Source organism: Delphinus delphis, chromosome 6 (genome assembly GCF_949987515.2).
Source record: "Delphinus delphis chromosome 6, mDelDel1.2, whole genome shotgun sequence".
Classification (NCBI taxonomy): domain Eukaryota; kingdom Metazoa; phylum Chordata; class Mammalia; order Artiodactyla; family Delphinidae; genus Delphinus; species Delphinus delphis.
In genome coordinates, this window is record NC_082688.1 from 23865913 (window position 1) to 23885561 (window position 19649).

Below are 19649 nucleotides of genomic sequence, written 5' to 3' on the forward strand. Positions count from 1 at the left end.
AAGATAGGTGATATCTGGCCCTGTACAGAAAAGGTTTACTCTAGAGCAAAGTGAGGGCAGGTGGTCTTTGCTGCCCACCCCGCAGCTGCCATCACGCACTCCTTTCCAATACCCGCAGCCCTGCTGACAGCCTGTTCTCAGAGGTCAAAAGCCCTCACGACATGGGGCCTTTCTACAGCTCCTCTCCTCCACTGAAAACCCCCTGTCCATCAGCAGTTAGGGGCTGTGCTTCTTGAGTCCTTCTCCAGGGGGTGTTTGCATTTTTTGAAAGGAGGCTGCTTCCTCTAAGTGCATCTTTGGTCTGTGGAAGGTGGAGATGGCAGTGGGAGGCTTCTGAACAGCCTTCTTTCTGGTTGGCCCACTAGACCCAGGGACCCAGGAACCTTGTCGTTCCGAAAGGTGCCAACGCCTGCAATTAGAATAAGTTCAAGGGAAGTTTGAGCCCTCCCTTGTGTCAGAGATATCTGCATGTCTTTGTTGCTGTGAACGACTCAAGTGGTTTTTTAATCTACATGTTTACAGGGAGGAGTGGATCAAAAGATGCCTCTTGTGGTATCAAGGATAAACCCAGAGTCACCTGTAAGTAAACATATTCTGTTATTTCCCAAGTTTGCTTTCCCCTACATGTAACAGATTTCTGTTTCTGTGTCCTGTTTCTTTGTTACTGGCAGCAGAGAGTGTGTGTAAATGCATATGCACATAGATAGAAGGAAAGAATGGAGGCCGTTTTCCAGAGCCTTGTTGCTCGTTGTGGTCCCCAAAGCTGCAGCACCAGCATCACCTGGGAGCTCATTGGAAATGCAGACTCTTGGGCCCCACCCAGACCTCCTGGACCAGAATCTGCATTTTAACCAGATCCCCGATGACTGGTGTGCACGTTGAAATGTAGAAGCCCTGCCCGAAAGAAGGAAACTGGGGCTTAGAGTTTGCTGTTCTGCTCGCTCCGAGTGGGCTCACGGCCCCTGTGTCCCTCCCCCTCCCCACCCTCAGCCCTCTGTCTGGGGCTCTAGGCATCTAGAAGGTGATTTGCTTTTGTGTAACAGTGAGCACCAAAGGGTCCCTGTGCCTCCTAAGAAGGTGCCTGTTTGGGAGTTTTACTCTTAAGCTTGTGGTTTACCTTTTCTTACTGCTTGTGGCCTCTGTGAGTTAAGAAGCCTTTCATTCCCACACTGTTCAATGCATGGCTTCTCTCCATAATGGCTTCTGCCTTTGGGGTTATGTTTGCAAAGGCTTTCTCCATCACAAGATAGATAAATACTCGCTTTTAGCTGACGAATCATTTTCTTTTTCTTTTTCTTTTTTTTTTTTTTTTACCGGTATACGAGCCTCTCACTGCTGTGGCCTCTCCCGTTGCGGAGCACAGGCTCAGCGGCCATAGCTCACGGGCCCAGCCACTCCGCGGCATGTGGGATCTTCCCGGACCGGGGCACGAACCCGTGTCCCCTGCATCGGCAGGTGGACTCTCAACCACTGCGCCACCAGGGAAGCCCTGACGAATCATTTTCTAACCACACATCTAGACAACAAAAGATAGAGGCATTGAAGTCATTATGACATTACAGTAATAAGTGAAGCCTGGCTACCATAGAGAAATAGCCTCAGTAGTTTTCTTAGCTTTACTCCAAAATGTTTCATAACGTAGGTTCTGAGCAGGACTCCTTTAAAATCCCACTGCCAGCTACCATGTCAACATTGCAGTGGAGGCAAAAATAAAGACAGTAATGCCTGAGGGAGAAGAAGAGAACTTGGTCATGGTCTCAAGTGTCGGGGCTCAGAAAACATCAGGTTCTTCCCTTGAGGACTGTGTTATGATAACAGAAGAAACTCGCTCTTCCCCCATGCAGGCGGACACCTGCATTCCTAAGCTGAACGAAGGGGATCAAATTGTGCTAATCAACGGCCGGGACATCTCAGAACACACCCATGACCAAGTGGTGATGTTCATCAAAGCCAGCCGGGAGTCGCACACACGGGAGCTGGCCCTGGTGATCAGGAGGAAAGGTAACAGCCACCCGCGGGGGAGGAGCCTTAGCAAAGAGGGCCTTCCACAGCCTGTTCCATGGTTTTGCGATGTTGCACTTGTAGCCAACATGGGAAAATCAAGGGCTTTCCCGTGACCACCTGATGGCCGACTTCTCCCTTGAAAAATATGGAGATCTGCCTCCACAGGGCCCCATCCCTCATGGCCAGTCCTCTGCAGGTAGGCAGCACCCTCCACCCCTTTTTATACTAGGTGTGACCCTCCCCTCCCCCATTCCTCCCAGGCCCAGCTCAGCCTACTTCACACACCCCTCTTAGCTGCCTGGCCCTGTCTGCATTTGCATATTCAACCCTTCCTCAAAGGACCAGGTTATATTTTATTCATGTGCATTTGGTTTTTGTTGCAGAGGCGGTAAGCAGAGTGGGGCAGGAGCCTGGCTGCCTTGGGGCTCTTCGAACTCTGCCTCCTACTGGGTTCAGGGACCTTGAGCAAGTTTCTCACCCAATCTGTGTTTCAGTTTCCTCTAATGTAAAATGAGGATGACATAGTCGCTACCTGCAAGGGTCCCTCGGAAGAGTAAATGATACTCATACTGGAAGGCATCGAAGATGCTGCCCAGTACTTGGTGGCCATTTGAAAGGCGACCTCTGTTGAATATAGCTACTATTATCGTTGTTGTCGTTGTTGTCATAAAGCAACAAGCCGAGTCCTCGCGTCCTCCTTCCCAGCTCTCAAATACTGCAGGTGGATGAAGTACGCGACTCAAGCCCTGGCCCCGCGTCTCTGTTCTGCCCTCACAGTTGTTGGCACAGCCCACGCCCCCTCATGCCTGCCTTCTCTGTTCCCACCGAAACTCCCAGTGCCAGCTCTCATCCCACCTCCTCCGTGAGGCCCTGCCAGATCTCTCCAGACCCCTACCCACCTCCTCCCACCACCCATCCCCACCAAACCCAGCTCCGTGCTCGGCACACAGTAGGGGTCACTAGTGACAGTAGCTGATGTCTCTGCAGCACCAGCGAAGTGCCTGCACTGTGTTAATCGCTTTGCATAATTATCCTCTTCAACTCTTACAATGTTCTCGTGAGGTTGGTATTCCTACCCCCAAATGAGGAAGCACAGAGAGGTTAAGTAAGTTGCCGTGTGTCTGGTAAGGCCACGTGATAATAGAGAAGGAAGGAATCCAGCGATCGGGAGCAGGCCTCTCCACATGCAGTGCCGTGTGACGTGCTGGCCAGTACGAGGGGCTGGAACGAGAGCATTCTGGCTGGGCCGGGGGGGAGGGGGTCCTCTACCAGCCCATGGCAAAGGGCTGGCGCCTGTGTGAGGTGAGGGAAACAGATGTCTGTAGACGATTAGAGCTTAAAGAGCAGTGCCACTGATTTTCTATCACTGTAATGGTAAGTTCATTTTTCAAAGAAACATTCAAGTAAAAAATGAGTTGATTAAAAGAAAAATAGTAACATAGGGGATAGCAGATAGGACAGAAATCATGAAAATAAGCAGAAGATCTGAGCTTCTGTGGTCAGTGGAGAGAATGTGGTCTTTAGCGTCAGACATGTGGACTGAATTCCCGTGTCCCACCCTGACAGGCTGGGTCACTTTGGACAGCTCTTTTGCCCTGTGAATCAGTGTCCTCATCTGTAAAATGGGAATAAAGACCGCTGGTTCAGAGTTGTGAGGATTCAGTTCAACTATGTGGAAAACACAAGAGTGGTTCCTTTCTTTCTCCTTTCCTGTTATCTTGAAGGCAGTGGGGAGTCATTGAAGGCTCTTGGGTAAGGGAAGTGACTTCTCTTTCTGGGTAGAAAGGGAACATTCAGAGATGATCCCAAAGTTTGAAGTGACTAGACAGAAAGAGGCACATGAGGCTGGGAAGTATTGTGCATGGTTGGGGAGAGGGGGTCCTCTGTTTGTTTTTACCCGTATTGAGTCTGATGTGAAGGGAGATTTCCAAAGAGGAAGCACAGAGGAGACTAGAGATGTTTACTTGGGAGCCTCCCACCTAACAATGGCCTCGAGTTACAGACTAACTGACTGAGCTCTGCGGGGCGGTGGTGGTGTGGAGAGAGGGTCAGACCCCGCACCAGTTTCCTGCGAAAATGCCTGTTTTAAGGGAGCAAATGAAAGGGACCAGAGAAGGAAGGAAGAGCAGGGGTAGAAGAATAACCAGGTCACAGAGAGCAAAGGGAGAAAATCTGTTTTCTTTAAAAACGTCCTTTCCCTTTCTCTTATCCTTGGCAAAAGCCTCTTGCGTACTAAACACAGTCATTTAAAACTAACCAGCGGGCTTCCCTGGTGGCGCAGTGGTGGAGAGCCCGCCTGCCAATGCAGGGGACACAGGTTCGTGCCCCGGTCTGGGAAGATACCACATGCCGCGGAGCAACTGGGCCCGTGAGCCATGGCCGCTGAGCCTGCGCGTCCGGAGTCTGTGCTCCGCGACGGGAGAGACATTTTGTATAATTAGTACATATTGAATCATTCAACGAGAAGTTGTATCTTTGGTGAAAATGATTACCATGTGCTTAATCATTTAATAAGATGTTTTAAACCATCTGCATTCAGGTTTCATAAGTCTAATTTGGGGGGGAGGAATCCCATCACCCAGCACGTGGCTGCAGAAGCCAGACAAGCTCTTTCTCGTCCGCTACAGCTGTCCACTCGTTTGCTGATATCAAATCTGAAGATGAACTGAACCAGCTTTTCCCAGAGGCCATTTTCCCCGTGTGTCCGGAGGGTGGAGGCACGCTGGAGGGATCCATGGAACAGCTAAAGAAGGGCCTCGAAAGCGGGACGGTGCTGATCCAGTTTGAGGTAAGAGACCCCCAGTGCCTCGGTGGGCTGCTCAGCTGCTGCCAGGTCATCTAAGTCACCAGGCAGCTGTGCTCATGGAGGGACCACAGAAGGACTCATGACCTCAGGGAGAAAGCGGGCTGGGGACCATGGCCCATCGCTTGCCCCCCATTCTAGTAACGATCAGGAGTCATGGAGAAACGTCAGAAATCGAGGAGGTGGGACTCTGAGCATGTTTAGCTGCCAACACAAAAGCTCAGAACACTCGGCAGTCGAAGGTAGTGGAGAGGCGGCGTGGATGGGTGCAGGGGGATGACGGGGGAGCTGGGCCCCGTGAGGGCACAGGGGCTGGGCTTCCCAAGTCCCCCAGAACCGTGTGGACACGAAACCAAAGTCAGACCACGTCTTCCCTCCCCAGGAGCGACCTCTGCTCATGGGATTGAGCCTGTTGACAAAGGCACATGCAGAGACTTCACAAAACAAAGTAGGACCCAAGGAGACTTGTGTTCAAGTCAGCTTTACTGATCACTAACAGAATGAAAACACAGTATGTTTGTCTTCCACATTTTTAAAAAGTTGTAGAAAACAGAGTAGTTTGTGCAGTAAAAAGGCAACAGAAGAGCACAGAGAAGCATAAAGTAGGCCAGTGAAAGAAAACTGATCATGATTAATGACAACATACACAGTCTGGATCCCTAAATTAGGAGAGAGTCTCAGGTCAGATTCAAAAGCGGAAATCTGCACTGCAGAGTTTATTGGAAAGTTGTATAAAGGAAAAAGTCACAGAAGCGAAACTAGGAACTTTATCAAATATATGTGACTGCATATTGATTCAGGAAGGCATGAGTAATGTGAGTATCAAACAAGAAGGAAGCAAGGCAGAGAGTCGAGTGAGAGAAAGGTTTATTCTATAATGGTGTGAGGAATAGAATGTAAATAAAATACATTATTAAAGCAATGTGTATTGAACAATAGTAAGAAGTAAAACCCACAAGGGAAAGGTGAATTGGCCCCACCAAAAACAATCAATAGGGGATTTTGAACTTGACAGCCTTGACAGATAATATAGACAAAAAATAAGCTGAAATCAGGATAAGAGGGTAGGAATAATATAGTTACTTGGATAGAATTGCTAGACATATACTGAACATCTACAAAGAGAGAGAGCTCTTCTTTCCAGTTGCCTGCAGGAGGCCAGGTAGGCTTAAGATTTTAAAAGAAGAAAATGTAGAAGTTGTATTCTCTGGCTTTTCATTGCAAAAAAGCTCAAAATTGAGACATACTTCTTTAAAAATTTTATTTTATTTTATTTATTTTTGGCTGCATTGGGTCTTCATTGCTGCGCACGGGTTTTCTCTAGTTGCAGTGAGTGGGAACTACTCTTCGTTGCGGTGCGTGGGCCTCTCATTGCGGTGGCTTCTCTTGCTGCGGAGCATGGGCTCTAGGTGCAAGGGCTTCAGTAGTTGTGGCTCACGGGCTCTAGAGCGCAGGCTTAGTAGGTGTGGCACACAGGCTTAGTTGCTTCGCAGCATGTGGGATCTTCCTGGACCAAGGCTCGAACCCGTGTTCCTTGCATTGGCAAGCGGATTCTTAACCACTGCGCCACCAGGGAAGCCCCGAGACAAACATTTTAAACACTAAAACTCAATTATATTTAAACACTCTCCAAAATAATTGAAACAAGGAGCACTTCAAAGCCAGAATATATCAGTTTTATTCTTTTTGGAGGGAGTTGAAAAGGAAAGTCAGAGGGGAACGGCACTGTGGAGTCATTTGTTCTTTCATTCAACGAGTATTAGGTATTCACCACGTGCCAAATGCTACATCAGGAGCACAGTGAGGGAAGGAGAAGCTGGATTTCTGACCCCAAGGAGCTTACGGTCTAATTTTGGTATATTTGTGGGAATGTATCACGAGTCCCAGAAACAGCTAAAGACCAAAATAGGGTGAGATTTCATTCCACAGACTGTATGTTCTGTAGGGACTGGAGGTGAGAGGATTCCAGGAGGTCCTCTGGGGTGACATGTAATGTTAATAGAGGGTGGATGGGATTAAGTGTGGAGGGGAGGGTATTCCAGGAGGGTCACAGCCTCCTGGACCCTAATGCAGACTAAGCTCAGAGGGTGTCAGGTAGGAAACAGGCCTCCCGGGGGTGAGCAGCGCTCAAGGAGTCCTGGGAGATGTCGCCAGGTGATGGAAGCCCTTCACCCAAGACGAACCGGGTCTCTTTGATAAGATTGTCCACAAGGAGGCGCTGTGGGCTCTTGGTGAGGAAAAAGACGGTGCCTGGTCTTGACCGATGCTGCAGAAAATGCCCTGCACTTTCCTGTTTTACATACAAGAATCCCCTATCAGGTTTTCCTTGAACAGTGTTCATTGAAATTCATTAGGAAGATAAAAAATGCTTTAGAAAGAAGTACCCACTTGTCCCCCTGTGTTTTTAAGTAGTATTTCTCAAAGGGTGACACCCTGACCATCTGTACGGATATCACCTGAGGAGCTTGTTTAAACGGGCCCAGCCCTTAACTACTGAATCAGCCACACTGGGAGGGGGCCTGGCTATTGCTTCTTAACAAGATCACCAGGAGGTTTTAATGGACAAGCTGATCCTGCGGATGGGAGAGTCAAGATCGTACCAGAGCCATTGTCCCGCTGCTGCCCATCCTAAGTCCTGCCTTTAGAGCTTATGGTTGAACTAGAGAAGAAATAAGATATGGAGAACATAGAATTTTTAGGGTTAAATTTTAGTATGTACACATTTCCTTCATTTAGTTTAAACATTTCCTAGAAATTAAGTCGAAAAACCTTCTTTTTAAATAAGTAAATTTGAATTCCAAAATACAGAACATAACAGCAGATCTGCTCTGTGATGGAGCCGGTGGGATCCATCATCCTGCCTGTCCGTCTCCACACTGCCCCCCAAGGACCCCTAGACTGTGGAACACAATTTAACAACCACTGCTAGAGGTGGGAGAAGTTGTCTCACACAGCTGCTAGAGGAGGGGAATCCTAAAGGAAGACAAAGGGAAACCTTTAATGCGCCCTGATTGTGTGCCAAGGGCTTTACAGGCGTGTCTCACAGCATTCTCACAGCAGCCTGCTGTAGGGCTGGATCAGGGTCTCGGAGAGGTTATCTCACAGTAAACGGCACAGCCTGACTGGAAACCAGGCAGGCTTCACTCATGGAGCTTGTTCTCTTAACAGCTGTAGACCCTTTGTGTAATTATATAGGTAACAACAACGTGCTGTTTCTACGTGAGAGTTGTTAGAATAGCATGACGTCAGAGCTAGAAAAGATCTGAGATGCTGTCTAGCCACGTGGAGCCAAGCAGGCTTCAAATCCTGACTCTACCACTCATTTCCTGGGTGACCTCAGGCACATCCCTTAACCTCTGTAGCCTCTACTTCCCCATCTGTAAATTGGGTATTTTGTGAGCTGGTTGTAAGAGTTAGATGAGATAAATACTTCATGCGTTGTCTGACGCACAGTCAGGGTGCAAAAAGCAACAACTATTATCATTCATAAATAGAGGAGTGTAAAGAACCTGCCCAGTCCACACAAGAGGTGGAACCCAGCACCGTCTGACTCCCACCTATTCTGGTGCCCCACCTGCTTCTCCTCCAGTGCTGTCAGCAGGTGGGCGGCTTGGCTGTCGGAGGCTGTGCTCTGAACGGGAGCAGGAAGTGGGCGCTGGTTCCTAGCAGGTGCCCATGCCACCCACTCCACAGCACAAAGGGCCTGTCCTGGGGTAGCTGGGCAGCGGATGGAATCCCTTTTGCAATGACAAGCTGGTTTTCAGCAAAGCTTGCTTTGAAGCATTTTCTTCATTAATGGAATTCCCCTGCCCCTCCCATGGCTTTCAGAAACAATTACAAATGTGTTCCAGAAAGCGTTGGGTCCCAGCTATAATAAAATCATGCTTAATAATTAGCATTTCTATAGCACTTCGGAGTCTACCGAGTGTGTCTCACATATGTTGTCTCAGTTGACTCTCACAGCAATTCCGTGAGACAGATATGGCCAGAATTATTTGGATCACTCCTTTGTAAGTGGAGAGAACAAGGCTCAGAGGCTATGGAACTTGCCCAGTGTCACCCAGCTGGTCAGAGACAGAACTGGGATTAGAATCTATGTTGAAAAGTCCATTGTCAGAACTCACCCGGTATGACCCAGTTCTTCACTCAATCTCTGATACGAGCCCTTCCCTCCAGGAGCTACACAGTGTGAGCTACTCAAAGTGGGCAGTTTGCCAGCATTTGTGACCAGCCTCGAACTGCCTAAATACTGTGTTCAGGCAAGGTAGGGCGTCCCTCTGTCTCTCGTGTAAAGGCGCCCAGACTTGGGGTTCACAGGGCTCCAAGTCCATTACCACCGCCAGGATGCTCTCCTCCTCTAAAGAACTCGTTGCCTCAGCCCCAGGGTCCTTCCTTCCTGAGAGTAATTTGTGGCTCATTTCATGCTTTTTCCGAGTTGAGCCTTCCGTTTAGGCAAGGGAAAGGGTGTGCATTTGGTATAGACAGTGCTAGATAAAAGCTAAGTGATGATGTTAACTGTCCTTTGAGAACTGGTTTCCCAGCAAGCAAAGGCCCCTTGTGCTCAGCCTCATCCAATGGCCTTGCAAGCTCTTTGGAGACTTGTGGAATGCCGTTGATAGAAAATGAGAAACATTTATCCTCCCACCTCTCAGGACTGACGAGTTAGAGCAGTGGCTACAAGGCTCCACCAGAGGTCAAGTCAAACTCGGATACCCCGCCCCTCCCACCTCAGCATCTTCCCTCTTTGCCAAAACCAGAAGCCATCTTTTTCTCTCTTCTGACCACTGTTTCTCCCGAACCCACTCCTACATCATCCACTGTAAGAAACATCCATTCCTGTCAAAACAGGTGACTTACTGGTCGCTGTGATCATTATAAAAGTTGATTTGGAAGGACAAAGGCAGCTGAAGACTTACACACGTAGGTGTACCTTCAAGATCAGAGCTCATACTAAAAGTTTTTTTTTAATTTTTCAAATTTTTTTTTTCTTTTAAGAAAGGCAGACATTATCAAGTATAACACTTGGAATACAGGGAGCAAACTGCGGGCTTTGGAATGACCACCTGAGTGGCCTTTACATTTCAAGTGCCGGGGACCAATATAAAGGAATTGCCACCCCACCTCATTGTCAAGTATTTATCTGTGAAAGGGACGCTGCAAGAATACTTGAGTATGCCAGCACTGGGATCTGCATTTGGTACTGTGATTTAAAGTAGCACTGTTAAAAATAATAATAAAGTAGCACTATTGAAAGTCCCCAGATTGCCAGCAACAATGTCAGTTCATTTCAGCAAACCTTTACAGGAAGGTAGAGAGAAACTCTGAGTACCCCGTCAGCAGTGTCCTTGCTCCCTGACTGGGTCTGTCAGGTACAAGGGAAAGTGGAAGTCCCCAGTGTGGACGAGCTGTCCGTGAGCAGTAAGTTGTTCTTATGTCTGCAAAGTGGAGGACAACCTCTCGAGGCCTTCATGAAAAACGGGCTACCCTTAGCTTAGTTACATGCCTCCATGCCACCTCTCGTCCTGCTTTACTCAAGTGCTTTGTCCCCTTTGTCCACAGCAGCAGATCCCGTTATTCCTCGACGCTAAACATTTTATTTAGCACCTACTATGTACCAGGCACAATGCTGGCCTAGGGTTTATGGTGGTGAACAGAACAAACAAGACACCTGCCTTCATGGAGACCACAGTTTAGTGCTTGATACAGAAAGCACAGTAAATAGCTGTTTTGAAAGTCGTTGCCCTGCGCTACACTCTGGGTTATTGCCAAGGGCATGAGAGGGAGTCCGTTTCTACTATTTGCTCTCCTTACTCATTGTCCCTTCCAGTCCTTCCATTTTCTTTTTCTTTTTTTTTTTTTTTTTGTCTTTTCCTTTTTTCTTCCCCCTTCTTGGGTTCTCAGTCTTCAAGAACTCCAGTGAGAATTCCCCCTTCATCTGGTTGTGCAGTTGATGGGGTACTTGCTTCCACTGTGCCAGCCCTTGCCAGCATCCACTGGATGGAGCCAACTGGGTGTCCAAAGCCTTTATCTGAGCGATGTGAGCAGGGTTCACATCTTTGGTTGGGCCAAAAGTCTGAGGAGATCAGAGTCATCTCCTGATGCCCTCTCTCTACTTTTAGATGATTTTTTCAAAGGAGGAAAGTTTAAACTGGAAAACTGTATGTCTTTTCCATCCCCGAACTGTGCTGGTCAACTCCAGCTCCCACCGTTCAGTTTTTGTCTTTGGAGGCCAGAGCCGGTGATATCGATGCTGCAATTTAAATACAGTTGTTCCATTGCAAACCCTCTCAGCTGATCTTCTTATAATTCACCCTTACGCTCACAGCTGCTTAGAACTACACTCTGATATGATGAGAACAAAGCATATGAGGACATAAAAATTAAGATTTTAATAAAACTAAGTGATCTTATAACCCTCTGTCCCTGTGACCTTCTCCAGCCTCCGGATTGCTCTCATTCTAGGGCAGAATTTAAGGGACCTTAAAGACTAGGAGCTCTTGCCTGCGTCACATACCTTTAGCCCAAGAATGAACAAAGCAAACTGTGTCATTCCAATGAGCAGTTCTTGAAAGAGCCTCTTCTCAATTTCTGGCTAATATAATAGTCTTCATAATAGCTCATTACTTCCCATCCCTGATCCTTCCAGAAAGATATACCTGTGTTTCCAGCACATCACTGTCTACTCCGGACCACCCTTCTCTGGGCAGTGTTTTCACACCCAGCCTGCCATGCAGCTCACAAGGTCTGGAGAAGAGTCCATAAATTGAAAGAACTTGAAAACCAACTGCTAACACCTTCAGAAACTAAGTGTGTGAATAGCACTGAAGCAATTCAGTGGGAATAGGGTTCAGTGTTAGCCTTGACAAGGCAGGCATAAAAATGAGTGTGTTGTCAACCCTTCTAAAGGCAAAAAAAAAAAAATCTTAGCTTTATTCACCCAACTTTTTGTAAAAAATTTTTAATTTTATATATATATTTCTTTTGTTGTAGTTCTTTTTTTTTTTTTATTTTTGCGGTACGCGGGCCTCTTACCGTTGCGGCCTCTCCCATTGCGGAGCGCAGGCTCAGCGGCCATGGCTCACGGGCCTAGCCATTCCGCGGCATGTGGGATCTTCCCGGACCAGGGCACAAACCCGTGTCCCCTGCATTGGCAGGCGGACTCTGTAGTTCTTTTTCTCACTTCAGTCATTTGAATTTTTTATATAAATTTATTTATTTGTTTATTTATTTATTTTTGGCTGCGTTCAGTCTTCATTGCTGTTGTTGTGGTGCATGGGCTTCACATTGCGGTGGCTTCTCTTGTTGCAGAGCACAGACTCTAGGCACACGGGCTTCAGTAGTTGCAGCATGCAGGCTCGGTAGTTGTGGCACACGGGCTTAGTTGCTCTGCGGCATGTGGGATCTTCCCAGACCAGGGCTGGAACCCGTGTCCCCTGCATTGGCAGGTAGATTCTTAACCACTGTGCCACCAGGGAAGTCCCCAGTCATTTGAATTTTTAAAAATTCATGTTGTAATAATTCAAGTAATTCAGAAATAGCCAAAGTAAAATTAATTGTTTTCTGACCCCCGTCTCCTTTAGCTTCTCTCTCTGTTGTAATTTACAGATAATAATTTGGTGTGTATCCTTGCATACTTGTTCCAGTGATCTTGCAAATATATTTTATACACACACATACATAAGTGCACACACATATGTTATATACACATTGTGCGTATGCTGTTATGTGTAGAAATGGGATCACCACTGTATTATTCTGTGACTTGCATTTTTCACTTAAATAGATGAGTGGAATCTGTACTTTTAGTCTATCTTATTCTATTACTTGCACATAATTGTGTGGTATAACTATATCAGAATTTAAGTCAACACTTTTCCCTGTTGGGAAATATTCAGGCTGTTTCCAGTTTTCTGCCAAAGAAAATATTTTGCCACCAATAAATTTCTTTGATATGTATCTTTGTGCATTTCTGTCAGATAAAGCCCAGGGTGTGCATATTTAAAAATTTGAGGACAGTGCTATAGTACTTTATTTTGTATTTTATTTTTAATACTTTACAATCCTATCAACAGATCATTACTGCTGAGATACATTCATATCCTTGTTGTGATTAAAGCCTTTTGCTAGATCTATGCTCTTCCGCTAGACCATCTCAAGTTGATTACATTTACACTTTTGGTGTTTTTTTTTTTTTTTTTTTGGTGCGTTGGGTCTTTGTTGCGGTGTGCAGGCTCTCATTGCGGTGGCTTCTCTTGTTGCGGAGCTCAGGCTCTAGGCGTTCGGGCTTCAATAGTTGCAGCACATGGGCTCAGTAGTTGTGGCTCCTGGGCTCTAGAGTGCAGGCTCAGTTGTTGTGGCTCGAGGGCCTAGTTGCTCTGCGGCATGTGGGATCTTCCGAGACCAGGGCTCGAACTTGTGGCCCCTACATTGGCAGGCAGATTCTCAACTACTGCAGCACCAGGGAGGCCCTACGCTTTTGTTATTTGGAAAAGAAAAACTTTTTACCTCCAGGTTAGCTTTACTGGTTATATTCACTCAATTGAATTTCACTTCTATGCAGTTAGTCAGTTAGAACCAAATTTTCATTTAGGGAATTTGACTCAGATAGTCTCCTCCTCCCAGAATCAAACCAAAACTTCTAATAAATCATGAATTTATTTTAAGAAGGAGCCCAGAGAGTTCATTAAAGCTCCCAGACCTTTAAGAAGTTGCTTAGTGGCTACTTGATTGTTATGAACTGAAATTGTAAAGATGATTAATAGTTGAGCCTAGGGAAAGATTGGAAATTCTGAACATTTGGAAAATGCATGAGACATAACATAATTATCATTACCAAAAATGTCTATGCTAATTCTCTCCTGGTGATTTCTGTGCAATTTGTTTAATAAAAAAACTAATAAGAGAAAAAACAGACCAACAGAGGCTGGTTTATAAAGCAAGAAATACAATTTGCAAAAATATACAGGGAAAGACATTGTTCCACCTCCCTATTCAAATTGTAAACACATTTTAGTTGATGATACTGGCTGCAATTTGGTGGACTAACCATTCTCATACACCCCTGGAGGGCAACTCCATTTTGTGTGTGTGTGTGTGTGTGTGTGTGTGTGTGTGTGTGTGTGTATCAAAGTCCTCAAAAATATGCTTTAATGCAGTAATTCTGTTCCTGGGAGTTTATAGTAGCAAAAAATTGAAAACAGTCTAATCAAGAAGTAGAATAAAAGTTAAACTATGAAAACCTTATAGATTATTGAGCCAGTAAAAATCATGTGTATAGAGAATACTTCCAAGTATTTAAATGACACAGGGAACTAGACACTATATAATAAGTGGGGAAAACAGCCTTCAAAATTATAGTGGTATTTCCCAGGACATGTCTTGTGAGACGTGAGATCCTCCATGGCCAAATTAGCTTGAGAAATGCTTAGCTAATCAGAATTTAATAAGGTTATGCACTACAGGACTTGTCGTCTTAGAGATTCATAGAACATAAGGTGACTTGTAGTATTTCCCAAATTTCCTTGACCTTGAAACTTTTTCTAAGCAATACCTAGTAGCTTCTTTCAGAATACTTGGGTTCTATAGAACATAATATGGAAAGTGCTAATAAATGTCAGTCTCATTTTTTGTTTTTAAAAACATAGTGATATCTGTATATTTATGTGTTTACATATATAATTACATATGTTTGTATACATGTGTGTGTGAAAAAAAAAGCTGGAGAAGATAGATGAAGAAGGTCATCTCAGGACTTCCCTGGTGGCGCAGTGGTTAAGAATCCGCCTGCCAATGCAGGGGACACAGCTTTTAGCCCTGGTCTTGAAAGATCTGACATGCCGTGGAACAACTAAGCCCATGCACCACAACTGCTGAGCCCACGTGCCGCAACTACTGAAGCCCGTGCGCCTAGGGCCCATGCTCCGCAACAAGAGAAGCCACAGCAATAAGAAGCCCGCTCACTGCAACGAAGAGTAGCCCCCGCTCGCCGCAACTAGAGAAAGCCCGCCCGCAGCAACGAAGACCCAATGCAGTCAAAATAAATAAATAAAATTTTTTAAAAAACAGGTCATCTCAGGGTTGTGAAATTACCGGTAACTTTTTTCTTTATATTAGTCTGAATTTCTTAAATTTTCTGCAAAAAAAAAAAAATCACTTCCAACACTGAAAAAAAAGTTGTTTTTAAATTCCCATAAAGTTAACTAAAATCCACTGGTGAATAGTGTTTCACACTCTAGTTTGAAGTGGAGGGACACAGTTGTATAGAAAAGAAAACTCAAAAGGGCGAGGGGAAACCTTGAGAGGGGATGGATGTATCTTACGCCTTTATGGTGGTGATGGTTTTATGGGCGTATACTTATCCCCAAACTCATCGAGTTGTACGTTAACTATATACCACTTTTTACATGTCAGTCATACCTCAATAAAATGTCACTTCAAAGAAAAAAACTCAAGCATTGGTGTCAGATCTGGGTTCAGCCTCTGGTTTTAATCTTGAGCAAAGCATTTAATCTCTGCCTCTCACTTAAAAAATAAGAATACTATTAATACCTCTCACAGAGCTGTTGTCAGCAGCACATCAGGTACAGTACGAATGTGTCTAACACGTGCTTGTAAATATGCAAAGATGGTTTTAACTGAATTATTCACTAATGATTGCATGTATAGGGAAATACCTCTTTAAATGAATGTTTAAATGAAGTTTACTATGTATTGGAATAAATGTTTTTACTGTGGGAGTATACTTCTGAAATGAATGAAATGAAATGCTCTTGTTCTTAGCAAAGAGTATGGTTCACTCTATTAAATTGGAGGGAAGTGTTTTTAGACTAATGTAAATGATTTCCATTTAATTTTTAGTCAGAATTCTTTCTTTTTCTCTACTTGCTTTTAGCTCTTGTCAAATAATTGTCATAAAGATGAGGTTTTACTTACTGTGATCCATTATCTGTGACTCACACCCCTTCTTATGACTTTTCCTCAAAGATCATCATGTTAAAAAAAACATTATTGAAGAATTTAGTCAGTTTCTCAGGGGATTGTAGAATCTCTTATTGGGAAGATTTTTCTCTTAATATATAAAATCACTGTTAAATGTTAAGATTTTGGTGCTGTGACTGGTAAACTTTACTGATGAAGTATATTTTCACACTCTCTCCATAGCTGTTTTTTGCAATTTTTTTTTCTTTTTTTTTACTTCTCTATTTGTCATTTAGCAACTCTACAGAAAGAAGCCCGGTTTGGCCATCACATTTGCAAAGCTGCCTCAAAATTTGGACAAAAACCGATATAAAGATGTATTGCCTTGTGAGTATCCGGCGTGAATACCTCCTCCCCGCTACCACACACACACTGAGATGATGTTTCCCTTTTTAAAACAGATTGTCTGGTATTCTGGAACGATTTTCAGTGTGTCTGTAAACACCACCGTCTTTACTGCAGCCATTTCAAACTCTGAACAGTTGGGGAATAGTGTTTATGCTAATGAGGCGAGAGCTGCAGATGGGGCTGGGAACTGAACTCTTGTTTACTCGGTGCGATAAAAATAACACTAGGAATAATCAGTAAGTGTCTTGCTCTCCCCACAGATGACACCACCCGGGTATTATTGCAGAGAAACGAAGATTATATTAATGCGAGTTACGTGAACGTAAGTTAAAAATCTGGATCGTGAGAAAAAGCACATTAATCACTGCAACAAGCGTGACAGTGGTGTGTGAGGTGCTTTGCAGTTGGCGAAGTGCTCTCCCGTTCACTCCCTCATTTCATCACCACAGCAGCCGTTGAGGGAAGGCAAAATAGTCTTATTTTACAGAGGATGAAACTAAGGTTCAGAGACATTTAATAATTTGAAAAGTCACAAAGCTAACGGAAGGTGAGACCAAAACTCAGATTCTGTGTCTCTGACTCCATCATCCACATGCCTTCTGTCCTCAACTGCAGACATTTAGGTGTTCTGTTGTTTTGGCCATTGGTATGTTTGTAACTTTCTGTGTTTTTCCCCCATGTCGTTACATCCTGCCTAAAAATAAGAAAAATAAGACCACCTCTGGGCATATAACCCAAAAACAAAAGGTAAAAGATTTCACATGTTGTGGGGAAAACATTCATTTCACTCTGAAAATGCATGTTGGGCAACTTAGCCTCTCTGAACCTCAGTTTCTTTATCTAAACCAGGGGTCAGCACACTTCTTCTGTAGAGGGCCAGATAATAAATATTTTGGTCTCTGCAAGCCAAGAGACAAAATTGAGGATATTAATTAGGTACTTATATAGCCATTTAAAATGCAACCATGTGAAGGCTTCCCTGGTGACGCAGTGGTTAGGAGTCAGCCTGCTGATGCCGGGACACGGGTTCGTGCCCCGGTCCGGAAGAGGCCACAACAGTGAGAGGCCCGCGTACCGCAAAAAAAAAAAGAAAAAAATGCAACCATGTGAAAACACAAAAAAACACCTTAGGCTTGCAAAGTGGCAGTTAAATTTGGCCTTCAGCCCATAACTTACCAACCTCTGATCTAAATGAACAGATGACTTTTCAAGTTCTCAGGTTATAGCATGATATCAAGAACAACCAGCAAGAATGGATCTGATCAGTGATTCTACTTATTCAAAAGCATCTGTGGGATTCATTGACCCTCACTTCAATATTCCTGGTGTCCTGCAAGCAGAGCATCAGAAATGGTGGGGCTGCTAAGACCATGCAGTCCTGGGGTGGGGACTGGCTGAGACCAGGGCTGAGGAAGCCCTTAACCCAAGCACCAACCAAACCATGAGTTGGGCACCTCCATTTACCTTTCCCATCTAAGAATGAGTGAATCACAGTGCCGCTCCAAAGCTCAGCCAGTTCTGAGTGTTCTTTCATAGAAAAGACTTAGTTTAGAAGCAAAAGGAGAGCAGAGTGGGAGAGGGACACTGAGGACAGTTGAAAACATTTTGACATCTAGCATTAATCAACTCAGATGGTAACCTTGTGAGGTGATGTGTTCATGAACTCTACTCTAGGAATCATTTCACAGTGTATACATATATCAAACCATCATGTTGTACACCTTAAATATATACAGTTTTTATTTGTCAGTTATACCTCAGTAAAGCTGGGGCTGGGAGGGAGACTGATCGACTCAGTGGCACAAACATTGGCAGCCGTGCAGAAAGCAAAGTGGAACAGCAGTTGGTGGGATAAGCCTGTATGGCTTATGCTTCAAAGAAAATAAATATTTTGATAGAAAACCCTGCATAGGGAAAGATGTAAGCATGAGGATTGGCATGTGTTGCTGAAAATGCAGTTACCCAATATTGACTATATTTAGGATACAGCGGTGAAGGTCATTTAAACTCTTTTCCATCTCGTAGGTCCACTTCTGATTATCGCCTATTGACTATCATATAGTTTTATCTTAAATATCTAATGCTAGTATTACTGTTAAATACTAGCATTTGAAGCTTTTTTTTTTTGGCCGCATGGCTTGTGGGATCTTAGTTCCCAGACCAGGGATTGCACCTGCGCCCCCTGCAGTGGTAGCGTGAAGTCTTAACCACTGGACCGCCAGGGAAGTCCCTTTGAAGCATTTCTGAGAGTAGCTTTTTCTTTGATTATTCTTATTGGCCAAAAATTGATAGAGATGTTATTCTGGTGTGATGACAGTCACTAAGTGAAAGAATGTAAGATCCAGTTCCCTGTCCACCTTGTGGCAGTAACGGATTCTAATGCCTTAACAATCTCTTGCCAGATGGAAATTCCTGCTGCTAACCTTGTGAACAAGTACATTGCCGCTCAGGGACCCCTGCCACATACCTGTGCACAATTTTGGCAGGTAGTCTGGGATCAGAAGTTGTCACTCATCGTCATGTTGACCACTCTCACAGAGCGAGGGCGGGTAAGTGGCTTGATCTCCAATTCAGAAGTGTGCATGTCACACTGTGCTCTGCAGAACGTGAATTTCAGAGCTGGAAAAGGTCTTAATGAAATGTCACCCGGTCCAGCCCCTATGTGACCCATAAATCTCCTGTACAGAGCTACTGATGGATACCTCCAGTGACTGGAAGCTCAGCACTTTTCCTGCCCACTCCCTGGCCTTTCCAAGCTAAGGAGTGATCAGACAGCCCCTTCCATTCCTGCCTCCGATCCATTATAACAAGCAGGAAGGTTCTTCACCTTGCCTTACCTGTCCAAGAACCCCTGTTTTAGCCGTGGCCTTACCCACCCAGGACAAGTGCTGGTCCTGAGAAGAGCAGTGTGAGTGCCAGGTTCACAATGGCCATAAAAAGTAGAAGAAATGACCTCTGTCAACCTCTGCTTGTGTTGCAGCAAAACCTGATACAAAAAAGAGGTGAGAAGGGCTTAATTAGGAGAGTGATGGGCACCCTGCTGTGCTCAGCCTGACGTGCATTTTCCATAGGAACAGATCGCTGATGATATAACAGAAGTCAGTGTGCAAGGGATACTGTGCAGCATGAGTTCTCTAACTTCTGCCTGCATCTGGGTATCTTCATTATGAAATGTTTATCCAGAAACACATTCCAAAATCAAAGATAAAGCAATTTTGAACCACCTATTTTGAATGATCTTTGTGCCACTTCCTCCCAGGCCTCTCTTTGGTAAGTAGCTCAGAATTGAGCTGTGCTGAAAGTCAGAATACAGGATTGGAATGGATAGTATGTTTGAGGAGATCAGGCTACCCTCTCACCCAAAACAGCAAAATAAGTATTCCTACTAGTTCTAGAGAGACCCGTGGATTGCAGAGGGCTTTCACACAGGTTGTCCCAGGCAGATGGCTCCCCGCCTTGGCTAAAACACTTCCAGGGTCCATCCATGAGTACTCGGCTCTGATTTTTTTAAAAATCC

At 44.9% G+C, this 19649-nt stretch overlaps 1 protein-coding gene across 3 annotated transcripts in view; it reads left to right on the forward strand.

The window, feature by feature from the left end:
• The window catches only part of PTPN3 (protein tyrosine phosphatase non-receptor type 3), a 109758-nt gene that overhangs the window by 77598 nt on the left and 12511 nt on the right, over positions 1 to 19649 (forward strand). For all 3 annotated transcript variants that reach the window (XM_060014356.1, XM_060014358.1, XM_060014357.1), the window contains 6 exons: positions 523 to 579; positions 1845 to 2001; positions 4632 to 4792; positions 16021 to 16111; positions 16393 to 16454; positions 18535 to 18681. In XM_060014356.1, the coding sequence (XP_059870339.1) occupies positions 523 to 579; positions 1845 to 2001; positions 4632 to 4792; positions 16021 to 16111; positions 16393 to 16454; positions 18535 to 18681 (675 nt within the window). The remainder of the gene's footprint in view (positions 1 to 522; positions 580 to 1844; positions 2002 to 4631; positions 4793 to 16020; positions 16112 to 16392; positions 16455 to 18534; positions 18682 to 19649) is intronic.